Raw genomic sequence first — 19,099 nt, 5'->3', positions numbered from 1 at the left:
TAACGGTTGAGGAATAAGTATTGCAAAAGCTGTCTCAAGTGATTCAAAGTGAGAGAGAGAGAGAGAGAGACTAGGGAGAAACAGGCAGACAACGGTGAGAGAGTTGAGTGGGAGTCGGCGAGAATGCATCGTTATCTGTGTATTGGACCCTGATAAGAGAAGAAAAGTATATAAAAGTGTATAAAAATAATGATCCACAATATCGTTATATGAAAAGAATAGTAAATCTAGTGAATATAATTGGTTACTAACTGTCAACTTAACCTCAGTGAGTGCTATGTAGCAAACACAGGATTAAGATGGAAATTCTGCGTCAGACATTAAGGCTCAAAGGATAATAACACGACATGACTTGTTTCCATTGTGGTCCCATGTATTAAATTAACAACACAATAAGTCACAATAATGTCACCAACAACTACAAACATTATATAATGTACAAAGGACACCGGGGGGGGGGGGGGGGGGGACGGTAGCAGTGATATCTCCTTTCACACATATTAGTTGTGTGTTTTCCATAACATGAACAAATTAATGTTGCTCCGCGAGAAAATATATATTTGCTTTCACAATAACGCTTGCATTGTGCTGTACACAGTCAGTACATTGTGCTGTACACAGTCAGCTCAAGAACCAAAAAGAGAGAAATCTGGTGTCTCTCCGGGACTTACATTTACAAAAATACATTAGTTAATTAATCACTTAAAGGGTAAGACCACTTTTGTAGAGGTTTGGGTTGTGTAGTTACCTTGCCATGATGTAACTCCAAATGTGGACAAGAAATCAAAAATAATTTCTCCAGTGATTAGAAATTGATAATTCAAAATATGCTCCTCATTGACTTACATTGTACACTGAAACAGCTCTCAAAGTCACTCTTTTAGTACGTAAACAAACACAAACAAAGTTGTTTCAGACAATATAGAGCAACACCAAAACTCATGTGGTTTTATTTCTTCATAAAAATGGTAACTTCCTGTTGATTTTACTATATGAAGATCTGGATCCGGATCCATGGATCCAGTCCGGGTTTTCTTCTGAATAAAAATGGACAAATCAACAGGAAGTTACCATTTTTATGAAGAAATAAAACCACATGAGTTTTGGTGTTGCTCTATATTGTCTGAAACAACTTTGTTTGTGTTTGTTTACGTACTAAAAGAGTGACTTTGAGAGCTGTTTCAGCGTACAATGTAAGTCAATGAGGAGCATATTTTGAATTATCAATTTCTAATCACTGGAGAAATTATTTTTGATTTCTTGTCCACATTTGGAGTTACATCATGGCAAGGTAACTACACAACCCAAACCTCTACAAAAGTGGTCTTACCCTTTAAGCCCTCTTTAAAAAAAGAATGGTAAATAGCCAATCTACAAGCTTGTAGATCAGCTCTTTCTAAAATAAAATCTACAAGCTTGTAGATCAGCTAAAATACAATTTAAAACCTGTATTGCGTCCTGTACAAACTACTTTGTGGTGAAGCGCTTGCAGCGGACACATTGCAGGTTGGCTGGTGGTTTGTACATTCCTTGGAATCTTGTGGGGATTTGGGGAGATGGGTCATGTAAGGGGAGACAGACGCCCGTCCAACACAACACTGTCATTGTTGTCTCCAGTGTGGAGAGAGGAGAGGAGAGCGAATGGTTCTGGCCTGGATGAGCAGCGACCGTGTTGTTCAGTCTAATTATCATCCTGACAAAACCTCTTTCTGTTCAGACTCATTTGCTTTCATTGCTGCAGCTGTACGACTGGCTTTAGAGAACACGGTGCCTCGACAAACAGAGGCACCATCACAGTAAACTCTAACAGTGGTTCTAACAGAGGCACCATCACAGTAAACTCTAACAGTGGTTCTCAAACAGAGGCACCATCACAGTAAACTCTAACAGTGGTTCTCAAACAGAGGCACCATCACAGTAAACTCTAACAGTGGTTCTAACAGAGGCACCATCACAGTAAACTCTAACAGTGGTTCTCAAACAGAGGCACCATCACAGTAAACTCTAACTGTGGTTCTCAAACAGAGGCACCATCACAGTAAACTCTAACTGTGGTTCTCAAACAGAGGCACCATCACAGTAAACTCTAACTGTGGTTCTCAAACAGAGGCACCATCACAGTAAACTCTAACTGTGGTTCTCAAACAGAGGCACCATCACAGTAAACTCTAACTGTGGTTCTCAAACAGAGGCACCATCACAGTAAACTCTAACAGTGGTTCTAACAGAGGCACCATCACAGTAAACTCTAACAGTGGTTCTCAAACAGAGGCACCATCACAGTAAACTCTAACAGTGGTTCTCAAACAGAGGCACCATCACAGTAAACTCTAACAGTGGTTCTCAAACAGAGGCACCATCACAGTAAACTCTAACAGTGGTTCTCAAACAGAGGCACCATCACAGTAAACTCTAACAGTGGTTCTCAAACTTTTTTAACCCATTTAGGCCTGACGTCAAAATAAGAAAAACGTTCGCTCTGAAAGAATATATATTCAAAGATTTGTGCCGCATTTTTACGATTTAAAAAAAATAGCAGATCTACAAGCTCGTAGCGCGCCACTCGGTGGCGCGCTATGAGCTTGTAGATCTGCTATTTTTCAATAGCTAAAGTATAACATAATGCGTAGTTAAAACACCAAAAGGGGTTCCCGTCCAGAATGGGTGAAAATCAACGACTTGCTTTAGAGAACACGGTGCCTCCAAAAATAGAGGCACCATTACGGTAAACAGTGGTTCTCAAACTTTATAATGACAATGACTTGCATGAATAGTCTGATAGTTACAGACCTGTAAGGGTCCATTTGGAACCCCCTCAAGGAACCCTGAGGGTCCCTGCTGGACTCTGAAGCTTCTATAATTGTGATGAGATTGAGATTAAATTTATTGTCAATGTACAGTACAAGTACAGCACAGCGAAAAGTATTTTCGCATCTCACCAATAGTGCAAACATGTCAGTAAAGAGGAGGATACATTAATTACAGTAGTACAGTAGTAATACAGTAGTAATATGGGCTGAGCAGTAGTCATTCAAATAAATAAATAAATAAGGATATGAGAAGGAAGAGAAAAAACATGATCTGTCCATATTGCACGTAGCCCTCATTGCACGTGGCCCAATGCACAAAGTGCTAAACTAAGGTCCAGAGACCATATTCCACAAGTCCAGTGGCCATATATGGTCTCTGGACCTTAGTTTAGCACATAGCCCCCCCCAAAACATACTGATCTAAAATCTCGCAAAGCAATGTGTGAGTTCATTTTGAAGCCCTGGCCTCCCAACGGTAAGACAAAGGAACCCGAAATATGTCACAGAATCTGGATCTAATGGTGCTAGGATTAGGAATGATGGGATCAGACGATGCTGTAGCTCTGCAGTGTCTTCAGTCCAGTCAGGTTCCCACACAGTGCTGCAGGATATGGCGTGTGAAACGGCCCATTGATCCAGCATCGATCCACACTTAGAGCCTATTAGCTAGTCTCACTAGTGTACACGCTGCACTTGAGGTACTAAAATACATGTATTTACCTTGAAACTCTTTACCTAAATTGACAGTAAGTGACTGTGGCTCAGGAGGTAGAGCAGCTCGTCCAATGATCCGTTGGTCGGACTCCTCCTGTCCACATGTCGAAGTGTCCTTGGGCAAGACACAGAACCCCACATTGACTCCAATGAGTCGGTCGGTGCTAGCTCGCCACCCTTGGTGTGTGAACGTGAGAAATGAGGACGCTGGCGTCGACTGTTCGCTGCTTCACCTCCCGATGTATGAATGAATGAACCATAAGAGTGCTAATCATTTCATACAGTAGGCTGCAATAGGCTGATCTTTTGTGATTACGGTAGTTCTTAGTTTGGAAGTCACAAAACTCTGAACATGTCGACTTAAGGCCACTCGACCCCTAAAGGGGTGCGACAGTGACGCTCGATGACGAACAATGCAACACAACATTTGGCTAATGCTCGATTTATACAACGTCACACCACCTTCTCGTACATTGAAAACGATCACAGCTTGTAGATCGAGTGATGTTTTCGTCGTACGAGTTATAAATGGAGTTGTCTGACCGTCTGGCTTAATTGTGTGTTTGTTGAGCCAGGGTGACGACTGGGGAGGTTTGCCCAGTGAGGGTCTGTAGTGTCCACCGTGACCCCTGCCCCCTGCCAGGCACCCTGGGTAAATACTAGACAGACAGCATGGGTTTGTGCACTGAGTGCCGTGTGCTTCTTTCAACCGCATGCAGGTCGTTGTGTCGGCCGTTGGGTCTGTCCACCTCTTTCATTGTTTTGTTTTTAAGATTTGTTTTTGGCTTTTTGCCTTTTATTGATAGATTTTACAGTATTACGACAGTAGGAGAAAACCTTCGCACAGCTATAAATCAGGCGTATATGCACAGGTGCGTAGGCCAGTGGACATCAATGAAAGCAATAGAATACACCCGCACACTGTATATTTGCTCGGTACATGAGTCTTTTCTTATTTTAGTGAAGCAACGTTTCGGTCATGCCTGAGGAAGGTCCGGAGGGACCGAAATGCAACAAAATGTCATAACGTGGGTAATCTAACATGGGTGGACTAGGACGACTAGGACGGCATCGGTCAGGCTCTATACCACACACGCACACACGCACGCGCAGCATAATCGCATGCGCATGACAATTTAGAAGTGCTTGTCTTTGGAAGACAATTTGGAAGTACTGACAACAGTAAGGGCCGGTTCATACTCCTATTTTACCGCTGTAGTGCCGAAATGATCTCGGCTCGTCAGAAATGTTCAGTAGCACCGAAGAGCCGACTTTAGGACGGTACCCGCCCCCCACGAACCTCAAATGACGTCACGTTGTGTAGGCTCTACAGAGCCGAACCGACTTTTATTGGGCTCTAAAATAGGAGTATGAATCGGCCCTAATGCTGCCGGAGTGAGCACTGGCCTACCTGTCACTTTGAAATGTGTCATCGATGACCTTTTGTACGGGAGCATAAACAACAATACAAAACTGTGTAGCAAAATCCTCCTGTTATTAACCAAGAATGGACTTGAAATGTCAATTTGTCCAATATACGAGTACAGTACAGTAGTGATTATTCTGTTGTATACTGAACAGCAATCTGGTTTATGTACATTCCATATACACTGTATACACTATACTATCACACTTATTATTGTGTGTGCAAATCCCTCATTTTAACACCAGTCAACAAGTCTCTCTAACTAACAAGATTTTCTTTTCTTTCTTTCAAATTAATCCCAATGAACAATAACAATGATTATTGTGTCAAATGTTTTGCACTCAGTTTGTCATTTCTAGCAGAGATTATCTCAAAGCCTGGTTTAGGCCTAAATGCACGAGGGTTTCACGCAAATACCGTAGCTGATCTCCAAGCTCACGCCGCTTCGCGAGCTTGGAGATCGGCTATTTTTGGTGAACGACACCCCTCAAGCAACTATGTATACATCAAGCTGAGCACTTTCCTGGACATCAACCCCAAACCTCTAACAATCTATCAATGATTTATTACTAAAATTAGTTTTTAAAACTAATTTTATTAGTTATATTTATTCTTAACTGGGAATAATGTTGAATTAATATATATAAGTGCTGCACGATTCTTAAGTTGCTCAAATGTGAATCTCAATTTTCCTCCACAAGAATTGAGATCATGATTCTAATTTCTTTTTCTGTGAAAATATGTGTCTGTTTAGTCTGTAGTTGATGAACATTTCTACATATAAAATGTGGCACCTGGATCCAACTATTGTAGCTTTAAAGTTTAAACGGACAACATCAAAGTGCTTGACTTGAAGGACAACTTTATTTTTGTTCAACCAAGGTTCATATTTTATTTATTTTTATTTCCTGCTTTATTTCGCTTAGGGATTGTAGCTGTTTTTGACAGAGGGGGACGGAGGCATTCGAACATGGGGCTAAAATGTATTTTTTATTTAACATTTTATAGCAATTCTTTTTTTAATTATTATTTATACGATAGTCCTACTAGAACCCAAGAAATTACATCTGGCCACAAAAGATCAAACTGACATATTGAGCCTATGACACACAGTGTGGCTTCCCCCCAGTAGGCTACCTTCACGTTCAGTAGATCATGTGATCTTTTGTGGCCAGATATAATTTATTGGGGTCTAGTAGGACTATAGTAAATACTAAAAAAATAAATCGCTATACAATTTTGTAAAAAAATACATATTTATCCCCATGCTCGAATGCCCCCTGTCAAAAACAACTAAAATCCATGAAATGAAAGAGCAGCAAATGAAACAAAATTAACACTCATCTTTTACTTTCTCTAATAACAACCTAAAACATGAACCTTGGTTGAAAAAAAAACTAAAGTTGTCCTTTAAAACCTCTCAAAGTCTCTCTTATGCAGTAGCAAAAACACAACCGTTACTAAAATGAATTGGACAGCCAACTGCATGATTCTTACTCAAGTTGATAGAATTGAGATCGCATATAGGTGTCTATGAATCTAGATCACAATCCTTTTTTTTTTTTTTTTTTTGATTAATCATGCAGCACTAATGTATAAAACAGATTGACTGTGCTGTATGTAGTCACTGGACACACAGGAATGCAAAATCTGAAAATATGTTGTTCCAGGGACCCAGCAGTAGCAAAGATTTGAGTTAAAAACCTTCGCTCTGAAAGAATATATATTCAAAGATTTTCATGATTTTTCAAAAAATATTTTTCAATAGCTAAAGCACAACGCAATCCTTGAAAAACCAAAAGGCGTTCCTGTCCAGAATGGGTTAATGGTGCCTGGAGCAATAATTACACGGGAGGAGGACGACGACATGCCACGGGGGATGGAGGGAGGGGGAGGGGGAGGAGGAGGGGGAGGAGGACGACATGCCACGGGGGATTTGGACGGAAACTATTTGAAATAAGCCTTTATTAATGAAACATTTCTCAGGAGCCGGCGTGTTGTTTTAGCACGAATTATAACGAGCACGTCTCCTGTTTGAATAACGGCACGTCTCCTGTTTGAATAACGGCACGTCTGCAGGTTCTCACCGCAGCCTCTGCGTTGTGTTGCTAGAGGTCACGAGGTGTGCAGTGGCACTGCCCTCACGATTCATTCAATAAGGGCCTTTCTAGGCCCCACCTCTCTCCCTGTGTTTTAGGATCCAAGATGGCCGCAGCACCAGGAGGGGGTGGCCTTACTGGGCTGCGTTCACAAATTCAAGACACCTGTCTTGCGTTTGTCTTGTGTCTGGAAATGCATTGGAGTGGCCATTAAACACAATGGAACCCCATATGGTTTGACCAAACATTTTGTTTGATGGGGGGGAGGGGGGCAGAACACATCCATCAAAGCTGTGTTCAGACACAAGTCAGGTGTCAGACACAAGGCAAGTGTCTTGAATGCAGCCCAGTAAGGTCATATGTCGACCCCCTAAAACACAGGGAGAGAGGTGGGGCTGAGAAAGGCCCTCATTAGCCCTTCACTAAATCCCACCCCAAAAAGTGATTGTCCAATCAATGCCAATCCAAATAGTTTAGCAACGGTTGCTATGCAGGTCAAGCTTTCTTCGCTGCTAGCGTGCCTATTGGACAAGGATGGGTTGGGGAGGGACTTAGTGAAGGGATAATTGGCTTACGATTCACCGGGTAACGATTCGATTCTACGATGCATCGCGATGCGTCACACTTTTCTATATTGCTGCACGACATGGTAATTTTCCCATCCCGTCGATATAAGCAGTCAGATATAAATATTATACAACATATTTTATGTTGAATTACATTATATATATTATATTCAGTATTATAATTATATGAACTATATATTATATATCTGCTGTCAGGAAGAAACCACCTAACTCCAAAATGTTCATTTTTCAGGATTATGAAAAATATACATTTTTCAGGAAATTTTAAAAAAAAGCGTACGTTTTGAAAACAAAGCAATATTGCCTCATCAAAGTTGGTGTTTGAGGGTTCAACGGAGTTAAGAGGTTTTGTCCCAAGTGTTTTTACTACTTTCCATTGGTTCAACATTTACGAAACAACACACAGACGTAAAGGGTGTTCAATAGAGCGTCGCAGTCCCGCCCCCTTTCATGACGACACCAGGCCCAGGAAATAAATCCCAATGCATTTTTCCCATAGACATTTCAAAAAGTATTTATTTAAAGACCTTTTAAGTGTCGTAGGATGCCAACTCGAGTTGTGACAAATCATGACAACAAACACAATATTTTGGACGAAACAAATAATTATTTGTTCGGCCCAAAACATTGTGTTTATTTTCATGATTTGTCACGACAAGAGTTGGCTTTGTCCGCGGCATAAACGTCTTTAAATAAATACTTTTTGAAAAGTCTATGAGGAAAATGAACGGGGAATTCTCTCGAGGGGGCGGGACTGCGATGCTAGCACTGATTTATGCCAAAAACCTCAAATTTAGTTATGAGGTTTCCTCCCGACAGCAACGATAAATGATTTATATTTTGGTTTGATTATCGATTACGTTGCGTTGCTGCATCGATGCAGAATCGTGCATGGCCGGATCGTGATGCATTGCTGAATCGATTATTGTTACAGTTCGAGCATTGTACAGTACATTGTACAGTACATTGTACAGTACATTGTACATTACATTGTACAGCGCATTTCTGTCCTCCATTTAAAAAAATGACATTTGCCTCACAGGTATGCTGGTCCCGGCAAATATGGCCTCCGAATCCTCTGGTCTTTTCCAGAATTAGGTGAATACTGAATAATATAATGTCTCTAGTCTCCTCTGGCTTCAGGCCCACTAAATAGCGCCCTCTAATTTTAGACAGATTTAGTCTGAAGTCTTGTTTCCTTAATGTGCCATATTATAATGTCTACTCTGTCAACATGTTCTCACTCTCGGGTTGTGGCGTGTTTGGAGGGGGGGGGGGCTTGCTTCTACAGCACTCCCCATGTCGTGTCACGCTGCTTCTCGGCGTTCCGTTCCCCAACGTTTCGTTCTGTCCACTGCAACGTTCTCAGTCCCACTCCCACCTAGTAATAGGTTACAAAAAAATGAAAGGGGGGGGAAAAGGCAAGTGCACTTTTAGACCTGACACTAGATTCTACAAAATGTCTTCTAAATCATAACCGTTTTCTGAAAAACCTATGTTTCTCAGTGGTTCTCAACCTTTTTCATGTCAAGGACCTCCAGAATTATATTTAATTGGCCGCCGACCCCCATCTGAAAATATGTTGTTCCAGTTTGGCCCCCTAACCCCTCCTCCGCTTCACACCACGGCTGTGAGTTTGGCCCCCTAACCCCTCCTCCGCTTGACGCCACGGCTGTGAGAATGCGTTGACTCTGTACTAGTGTCTCTCGAGCCCTTACTTGTATATTATCACGATAATGTGTTCATAGTGTGCCATTCCTTTCCTGGTCTTATTAGTTACTGTACATGTTTCCGTTCAGGTGGCATTCTATCCATACATGTGTGCATTGTAAACTCTGTCTGTCTGTTATCCCTTCACTTAGGCCTTCCTTCCACTAGGAATACGTACGCTACGCTATCACTGCATGGATCACTGTATTGTAGTCCAGTGGGTTTCAACTAGGGGTGTCAAAGATTCAAATTAGAATCGCGATTCCCGTTATGAACGATTCAAAATCGATTAATAATTTCCAAAAATCGATTTATTTTTTTATTTTTTATTTTTCTGGTTACAGTTACAGGAGTTTTCACTACATGGTGTTGGTGATATGAAATGTAAGCTACCCTAATCACAGTCATTTCAGTTCAAGACTGGAGTAGATTGTGATGAAATCCTATGTATTGAATCGAGAATCATTTTGAATAGAGAATCGTTTTGAATCTGAAAAAAAATTGCTTTTTTTTAATCGTTTTTGGATTTTGAATCGAATCGTGACCCCAAGAATCGGAATCGAATCGTGGGACGGACACCCAAAGATTCACATCCCTAGTTTCAACCCAGTGGTCTCTGAGGGGGTTCCAGGTGGTCCTTGAGGGGGTTGTAGGTGGTCCCCAGCTAAATAATGGAGAGTTGGTAACCAAAACTCAAGAATTAAAGATCTATAAGAGTAGATCTTTAATTCTTGAGGGTGTAAGACTTTAAATTTTAACCTGCATTACTTCATTTGCAACAAGTCTACACAATTACAGTAGATGAAATTGTTATTTTGATCAACGTTTGCCTGTTATCTCTCCTCTCCTGTGTTACCAACATCAACACAGCATGGAATTGTGGACAAAATCTTATCCAACGATAATACAGTATTTTTAAGTTTTGGGTCTGAGAGGCTATACAGTATGTCATCAAAGTAAGGGTGGTCCGTGGCTCAAATGCCGAATAAATAATGGACCTTGATATGAACAAACTGCTGTAGTAACTGCTGTGTACTAAAATGTCGTACAATAGATCTCACACTCACACACACTGATGCAGTCACACTGCCTCCATAAACCATCAGTTCTCACAATTAAGCACCACTCGCTCAGCATGGACCAACAACATATCATTTGCCATACGGTGAATAGCGGAAAAATAGACGATCTACATATACATCTCACAATGTGTCACGGTGCGACACATTGTGAGCTTGCCGATCTGCTATTATTTATTTTTTTTGCCGTTTGTGAGAAGATCCGTCACCTAATGATGACGGGTTGAAAGTGTGTTTCATTGCTGTACGTCCCAGCGACGGAGTCCCACAGCGCCCTGCTCGCTCTGTGTCCTCCTGCATGTTCCGTGTGATGTACGTAAGTCTCGCTGTGGTTTCTGTGTCGTCGTCGTCGTCGTCCTCTAAAAATAAATGCTTGTGTGAATCTCTCTCCTCCTCCTCCTCCTCCAGCCCCGTCACGAGTATTTTAACGTGCCCGTGTACTGATGGGTCAGCTGTTCTCGCCTCTGCCATCGCCTCTGTCATCGCTGCCTGTCTCCCAGCGCTGCTGCCACCGCTGGTCCAGTGCCCACCCTGCCCTGCATGCTGGTCCAGTGCCCTCCCTGTCCTGCATGCTGGTCATCCTCAGTCTGCCACCGCTGGTCCAGTGCCCTCCCTGTCCTGCATGCTGGTCATCCTCAGTCTGCCACCGCTGGTCCAGTGCCCTCCCTGTCCTGCATGCTGGTCATCCTCAGTCTGCCACCGCTGGTCCAGTGCCCTCCCTGTCCTGCATGCTGCTCCAGTGCCCACCCTGTCCTGCATGCTGGTCATCCTCAGTCTGCCACCGCTGCTCCAGTGCCCACCCTGTCCTGCATGCTGGTCATCCTCAGTGCCTGGCTGGCACACGCACGCCTTTCATTCTACCCTTCCAAAAAAACTCCACCCAGCCCCCTGCATCACGTCAACCATCACTCACGTCATCATCATCATCATATCCGGAGGTTATGCGAGAGCGCCTACTTTCTGGCCTGGCCTTGCAGCCCATAATACATCCAAACAAAAGTCCTATCTGATTGCATTAAACGACGTTAAACTCACTTTTGCCACTCGATTTGCTCACTTCATGCCTGCGCATGCATGAAGTGAACATGCATGGGGTAGGCAACCTCAGGCACGGGTGCCAACATTGGGGAGGGCGGTCACTGGCACACTGGCATACGTGGCTATCATATTGTTACACGGCCGCCATCACACCTGCAGTAGGGCAGGCTATCTCTCTGAAGACTCCAAGGCATTAAGTGTGTGTGTGTGTGTGTGTGTGTGTGTATATATATATATATCGGCCCTCCATGGGAGTTCAATCATATATATATATATATATATATATATATATATATATATATATATATATATATATATATATATATACATACATACATACATACATGCATATACATACATACGCAAGGGTTTACACAATTCCTACACCCTATATCCCTCAACGGTGGGCTAAGGCCAAAACCACACCAATGCAACTCCTTGCAACCGCCATTGGGAAGTAGTAGTTGCAACTAAAGTAGTTTCATGTTGCAAGGAGTTGCATGGTGACCCTCTGGTGTGGTTAGGGCTTTAAACTACAGCCATATACTGTACATACTACCGTACATAGAGCAGTGGTTCTCAAAGTGTGGCCCAGGGACCCTCAGGGGTCCTTGAGGGTCTTCCAAATGGACCCTCGCAGCTCTGTAACCATTGATATAGAAGTAAAATACTGTTTCAGAAGGTAATTGACGTCCATGCCAATTCATCTTCAGTAAAGGGCTGCCCCCTGTCGGTCACCATGTGGTGGTGCATGTAATGTGGCGTCTCATTTGATGCCCAACAGTCAACTGATCGTTCCAAGTATTAGGTTACAAATTCATTTTTTATTTGCAATTTTTTAATGGCCACGAAGTATTCATAACCTTGAGATTTATATTTTATAGTTTTCTTGTATTGGATTTTACTGGATTTGTTGGAAGGCCATATACGAAGGTCATGAATGTAACTTTGAGTGAATCCTTCTGTTATTTTGTTTATTTACCCATCATTATTTACTCCATCATATACTGTATGTAGATTTGTAATCTCCCTTAGTTATTATCGAGGATTGGCCAAGCATGCATCGGCCAAACACGGGCTAAACTGTTCTCTATTATTTGGTAATATTAGCAGTAAAAGTTTCTACAGTTAATATTAGCAGTACACATTTTGAGCTGGTTTTATTTATTTAAATGTTAGAAGTAATTTATAGACTCAGATGATTTCCTATTTAGAGAAAAGTCCACTTTGAAGGTAAGTGGCGTTTAACCACTTAAACCCCAGTATCCGTATTGTGGGGGAAACTTTAACACATTTAGGCCTGACATCAAAATAAAAAAAACGTTCGCTCTGAAAGAATATATATTCAAAGATTTGTGCCGCATTTTTACGATTTTTCAAAAATGCTTAGTTAAAACACCAAAAGGGGTTCCCGCTCAGAATGCGTTAACAGTAAATAGCCGATGCTATTATTCATCAAAAGCTTTCTCCCCAAAATAACAGAGGACACTAGTACGGAGCCCTGAGGGACTCCCGGTTTAAGTGGTTAATGTTGAAGTATATTTGCACTGATTGACCTTTCACGTCATTGTCCTAGTATGACAATGACGTTGAAAGAAGTAGGTCTTGGAATATATTTAAGTATAATAAATTATTAACATATTTTTTTTTAATAATAGTGTGATTGTTCAAATGTATGTTAGACTAATAAAATGATTGCATTATTAAATCTTTATGGTAGATTTGAAGATGTGTTTGTTGTGTTATCTGTCTTAATAATAGACAGACAAAGATGATAATAAAAAATAGTTTAAGATTGTTTAACAGTCGACTACAAACGGTTTGAGTCGCATTTGAAATTGATGTTGGATTTTTATTACTGTGTAAAATTAATCAATTAATCAATTAATTAATGAATCATCATTCTCACACGTGTAAAATGAAGTTCAATAATATGACTGATCAACAAGTGTCTATTCCCTGTGTGGTTCAATAACACTGCTATATGCCATGAGTTGGTTGCTGAAAATAGCCGATCTACAAGCACACAACGGGTTCCATCCGTGACACATGAGCCATGTAGAACAGGGGTTCTCAACCCGTGGGTCGCGACCCCTCGGGGGGTCGCCAAAATATTTTAGGGGGTCCCCAAATTATTTTCAAAAAGAAAAAAATATTTTTTTTTTAAAAATTTTTTCACGATTTTTCAAAAATAGCAGACCTACAAGCTCGTAGCGCGCCACTCGTTGGCGCGCTATGAGCTTGTAGATCTGCTATTTTTCAATAGCTAAATTATAACAATGCTTAAAACACCAAAAGGGGTTCCCGCCCAAAATGGGTTAAGGTTATTGTAGCAGTCAATTTATATTGGGGGTCGGGAGGGGGCGGGGCGGGGGTCCCGAGACATTGCCAAAGCATTTCCGGGGGTCCCCGACCAAAAACGTTGAGAACCCCTGATGTAGAAGATCGCCTATTTTTGTGACATGACACAAGGCAGGTTTCAGGAAGTTGCTTCAGCTGACATACTGCACTGTATCGTAGGTTGAAAAAAATAAATACAATAAAAACACAGACGTGGCAAAGGTGTCGCACACTAACTGCAGGACGTGCGGCCTCAGATGGCACATTGTTTTATATACGCAATGACATCCGTGATAGAGAAAACTCCTGTTGAATAAATAATGCATAGATTAACAGAATGGAGAAAATGCTTATACGATATTATTCTGTATATATATTTTATTGTATTGACCATTAAGTGAAATGATGGAAGTAGGCCTAGAGAGCAGTGGGTTTTCAACCGGTTTCATTTCAAGGCCCATTATTTATTCTGCATTTGAGCCACAGACCACCTGATGACATTTACTCTCTCAGACCCAAAACTTATTCGGATATTTTGTTATCATTGGATACGATTTCGTCCACAATTCCATGCTGTATTGATGTTGGTACCATTAGGAGAGACAGGGACAACATTAGACATTGGGCCAGTGGGGCCGTGGCCCAGAGGCCCTTGGCTCTCAGGGGCCCTTGGGGAAATTGGACCGTGCGGTACTAGGCTTGACGCCCTGAAAAGGGCTCCTGGGGCCCTTCATTGGCTGTTCATTTTGTTAAATTTAGGTTAAAAGATGATAAAAACACGGAAAAACGCGAAAATGTCACGTGCATGCGCGCTATGGGGGCCCTGCAAATATTACCGGCCCAGGGGCCCTCGTGGAGGTTAATCCGCCCCTGAGGAGAGATAACAGGCAAACGATCAAAATAATTATGTTACATTCTCTAAATGTATAGACTTCTCGTAAGTAATGCAGATGTTTAATGATATAAATGTTACTCTTGAGAGCGTAAAATGAAACCAAATGGACCCGGAAGGGTCCATTTGGTTTCATTTCACGCTCTCAAGAGTTAAAGATCTAGAAGGCTCCATTTGGTCACCAATGATCCGTCATTTAGCTTCATGGGGACCACCTGGAATCCCCTCAAGGACCACTGGTGGTCCCCGGACCACTGGTTAAAAACCACTGAAGTATCGAGGGAAGGAGCTAGTGGTCATTGGTCTGACACATGCTCATGTGACGTCTTTATTCTGTGCTGAACCTTTCTTAGGATGCCTAAAGTATAAGTGCTACTTTTCACGAGTCTATTTATTTGACAATCAACCCAAAGCAAGCAAACTTTATTTAAGGCAGTGGCAGCTCCGCATTCATGGCAGTCAAATTCTACATTTATTCATGTAGAACTTAATCTAAAAGGATAGTTCGCCCCAAAAATGACTTATTGATTATTCACTCCATGATGCATGGAGCCTTGAATTCATGGAGATTTGTTTTTGTTTTTGTCGCAATCCTACGGAAATAATAATAATAATTAGGTTCATGTGGTTAAACCTTATACTTCACTGACTGGAGTCCCCCAGGGCTCTATACTAGATCATCTCCAGTTTTCCCTCAACACTAAATATGGAAAATAGCCAGTCTATACGGCACCTTATCAAAAGAAATTGAATATTGTGTAAAAGTTAATTTTCTTCCCAAATATAATTTCAAAAAGTGAAACTTTCAATTCATGGTGCATAAAGTATTTAAACCCTTTTTTTTGTTTTAATCTTGACGATTATGACGTACAGCTCATGAAAATCAAAAGATCCTATTTCAAAATATTAGAATATTTTACGAGAAATGTCGACCATCTGTCAAATATCATTAATGTATGCAGTCAATACATGGTCTGGGCTACTTTTGAACAAATCATTTAATCAATGGGGCGTGGCATGGAGGTGGTCAGCCTTTGTTCACTGTTTGTTATGGAAGCCCAGGTTAGCTTTGATAACAGCCATAAGTTAATTTGTATTGTTGAATCTACTGTCTCACACCTTCTTGAAAAATGGATAGTCAGTCCAAGGTGACATGCTAAAATAGCCTATAGGATGTCATAACTAAAGTATCCATAACTAACCAGTAAGACACCCAGAGAGCGAGGAGAAGCGACCTCGCCCTAAATTTGTCTAAATAAAAACTGGACAAATGCACTGATTTATGAGGTCAAAGGTCAACGATGGTGCGACTATCTCAAAAAACATGTTAATTAAATAAGTATTAATTCACTACCGTGTATACCAGTAGTTCCCAAACCTTTTCATGTCAAGTACCCCCAAATCGACACTCATTATCCCCGCGGACCCCCATTTGAAGAGACATGACAGGGACCCCCATAAGAGAAGATTTTTAAGGCTCTAGCAGTGATTCTCAACCCGTTTAATTTCAAGGACCCCCCCAGTTTGACATGCATATTAGTCTACGGACCCCCATTTAATGGCATTTCTATCTCCACATGGGACCCCAATTTATATTGTAAAATCAATGTTAATGTAACTCTGAGAGTGTACAAATGGGTTCCATTTGTACACTCAGAGTTACACACCCATAATGGTCCATTTGGTTCCAAACTATAATTTAGCTGGGGACCCCCTGGAGCTCCCTCAAGGACCCCACTTTGGGAACCACTGGTGTATATTTCACATACTACAGGATGTAAACATCCATCCAATGTAAAACTGGTTGTAGAGGGGGGGGGGGGGGGGGGGGGGGTTATTATGACCCTGCATAGGTCATATGATCTCATATCATATGTGTAGTTCTTTCTGTATATATGTTCCTTGTGTGTGTGTGTGTGTGTGTGTGTGTGTGTGTGTGTGTGTGTGTGTGTGTGTGTGTGTGTGTGTGTGTGTGTGTGTGTGTGTGTGTGTGTGTGTGCGCGTGCTAGACTAAAATGCTAGACTAAAATGCTAGACTAAATGAAAATTATTCAAAAGACTATATGACGTAAAACTAAAATCAACATTTTCTGTCAAAATCAACACTGATTGGTTCCTCTCTCTCCTCCTTGTAGGAAGGAGAGACGCCACGCAGCGTTCTGGAGGAGATCGGACTGACCTAAACATCATCATCTTCATCATCTTCATCATCATCATCATCACTCCCCGGAGTCCCCGCCATCCACCAGATACCTTCCTGCTCGTGGATGCAGCCTCCAAACATTTAGTACAAGATTTTAAAGATAATCTAACATTAAGACGCACAAGAAACGTCATTGTATCTTTTTAGGGTGAATATTTGAAATCTATTCTAAACTGTGCCAGTTTTAACTGTGAATATTTATATATTTTTTTAATGTTTAATGTTTTTATTCCACAATACTTTTTTTTCTGGCCCATTTTGTTAAATACCCCATTTTACAATAAAAGACTAAACACGAATCAAAACTATATTGAATACAAAATAAAACTAACCTTGGTTTGAACTAGTCCTGGGTTTAGAATGTGGCAGGATCTGACAGTCATTTGTATAGTCACCTATTGTAGCCTATAAAAGGGAAGTCCAAAAGTATTACATTGATGTTGTAAACCAAAGAGTTCTGTTTCCTCTTGGAGTTTCTTTCACCTTGTATGAAGGATTGCACACTGTTCTGTTCTGTTCTGTTCTGTTCTGTTCTGTTCTGTTCTGTTCTGTTCTGTTCAACTGAACTACAGCTTTTCATATTGGCTCACAGTTGTAACATACTGTATGCACAAAACAAGCATTTGAACTCATGACCTGTGTATTATTATTACAAATGTGCCACTGTGATATTTTTCTTCTTCTTCTTCATTTGTTATTTTTAACAATATTACTGTAGTCAAAACCACTGTAGACCGACTGTACGGCCTGGAAAACACCTATATTGATCGCCTAAAAATAGTCGATCTACAAGCTCACAATATGTTACCACATGGCGAGTCAATGTGGGCTTGTAAATCCACTATTTTCGGGAACGGTGCAAAATGTCAAACTAGAATAAAGTCCTGTAAAATATGTGATCTTTCTGTCTTTACTACATATAGGAACAACTTGTGGTGTTGATTTAAAGATGCGAACGTTTTTAACTCATATATTTGCTTCTAGGCTTAGGGTCCCTGGAACTAGATATTTTCCGATGGGGGTCCGCGGCCAAATAAAGATAATTCTGGGGGTCCTTGACATGAAATAGAAACATAGGTTTTTCAGAAAACTGTTAGGATTTAAAATTGTGTTTTTTTTTTAATCGGCCTCAGCTCTAAATGGGTGAAAGGAGAGCTGGCTGGGAAAGAGAATGAGACTCTGAATGTCATTGTCATGCAACACCTCTCGTCGACCAGTAGGTGTCAGTCCTACCCCACCACTAAGTTCTAAACTTATGTCATACAAGATACATTAGAGCAGTGGTTGCCAAACGTTTTCATGTCAAGGACCCCCAAAATGATACCCATTACCCCCCGGACCCCCACAAGAGAAGGTTTCTACGGCTCTGATTTTCAACCATTTTCATTTCAAGGGCCCCCAGTTTGACCTGAATTAGGCTACGCTCCCCCATTTAATGGCATTTCTATCTCTGGGACACCAGTTGATATTGTAAAATCAATGTTAATTTTAACTCTGAGAGTTTACAAATGGAACCAAATGGACCTGTTGGGGTCCATTTTGCACACTCTCAGAGTTACGACCCATAAGGGTCCATTTGGTTCCAATTAACTCATCATTTAGCATGGGGACCCCCTGGAACTCCCTCAAGGACCCCTAGGACCACCTTGGGAACCACTGCATAGAGCAGGGGGTTTAAACCCTTTTTACATCAAGGCCCGTTATTCAGTCCGTGCTGACATTTGGCCTCGCAGATACAAGACTAAAGAATATGTTGTTAAGATTTTGTCCACAATTCCATGCTGTATTAAGTGTATTTATTGATGTTGGTACCATGTGCAGCTTGTCCATTTGTGTAGGCTTCGTTCGTTCGTTCGTATAGAAGTGTCTATTTGTACGTCTCTAAATGTGTTGATGAATTGAACAAGGTGGACCCTCTTGTAAACAAGTGTAATGCTTAATTGGGTCGTCCACTCACAGTTAACAGCCTTTGTATTGAGTTTGTGCTTGAAATGTACTGTAATTCTGCAAACTGTTAATAAATATTTCAATCAATCAATCAATGGTTGAGATTGAGAACCACTGATCTGGGGCCAATATAGCGTTGACTCCCATTGTAACAATGGAATGCGGAAGTGCTCATTCTATCTCAATGGGATAGTTCCAATGTTTGGAACTATAGCCCATATAGCACCCGCTTTGCGGCGAGATCAATTTAAGCG

General features: G+C 41.2%; 1 protein-coding gene across 4 annotated transcripts in view; it reads left to right on the top strand.

Moving 5' to 3' along the window:
• LOC306927169 (AP-1 complex subunit sigma-2-like) overlaps positions 1-13,184 on the top strand; it is a 34,440-nt gene extending 21,256 nt beyond the window's left edge. Inside the window, exons 5-8 of one of the 4 annotated variants that reach the window (XM_079506852.1) lie at positions 8,679-8,734; positions 10,834-10,960; positions 11,023-11,041; positions 11,075-13,184. In XM_079506852.1, the coding sequence (XP_079362978.1) occupies positions 8,679-8,734; positions 10,834-10,960; positions 11,023-11,041; positions 11,075-11,409 (537 nt within the window). In that variant the 3' untranslated portion in view covers positions 11,410-13,184. Of the gene's footprint in view, positions 1-8,678; positions 8,735-10,833 lie in introns of all 4 variants that reach the window. The other 3 variants (XM_079506851.1, XM_079506853.1, XM_079506854.1) reach the window with 3 other exon arrangements.
• The last annotated feature ends 5,915 nt before the right edge of the window (positions 13,185-19,099 follow it).

Source organism: Electrona antarctica (assembly GCF_951216825.1).
Source record: "Electrona antarctica genome assembly, chromosome: 7".
Classification (NCBI taxonomy): domain Eukaryota; kingdom Metazoa; phylum Chordata; class Actinopteri; order Myctophiformes; family Myctophidae; genus Electrona; species Electrona antarctica.
The sequence above is the reverse complement of the archived record's forward strand: the minus strand, read 5'-3'. Positions and strand labels throughout refer to the sequence as shown.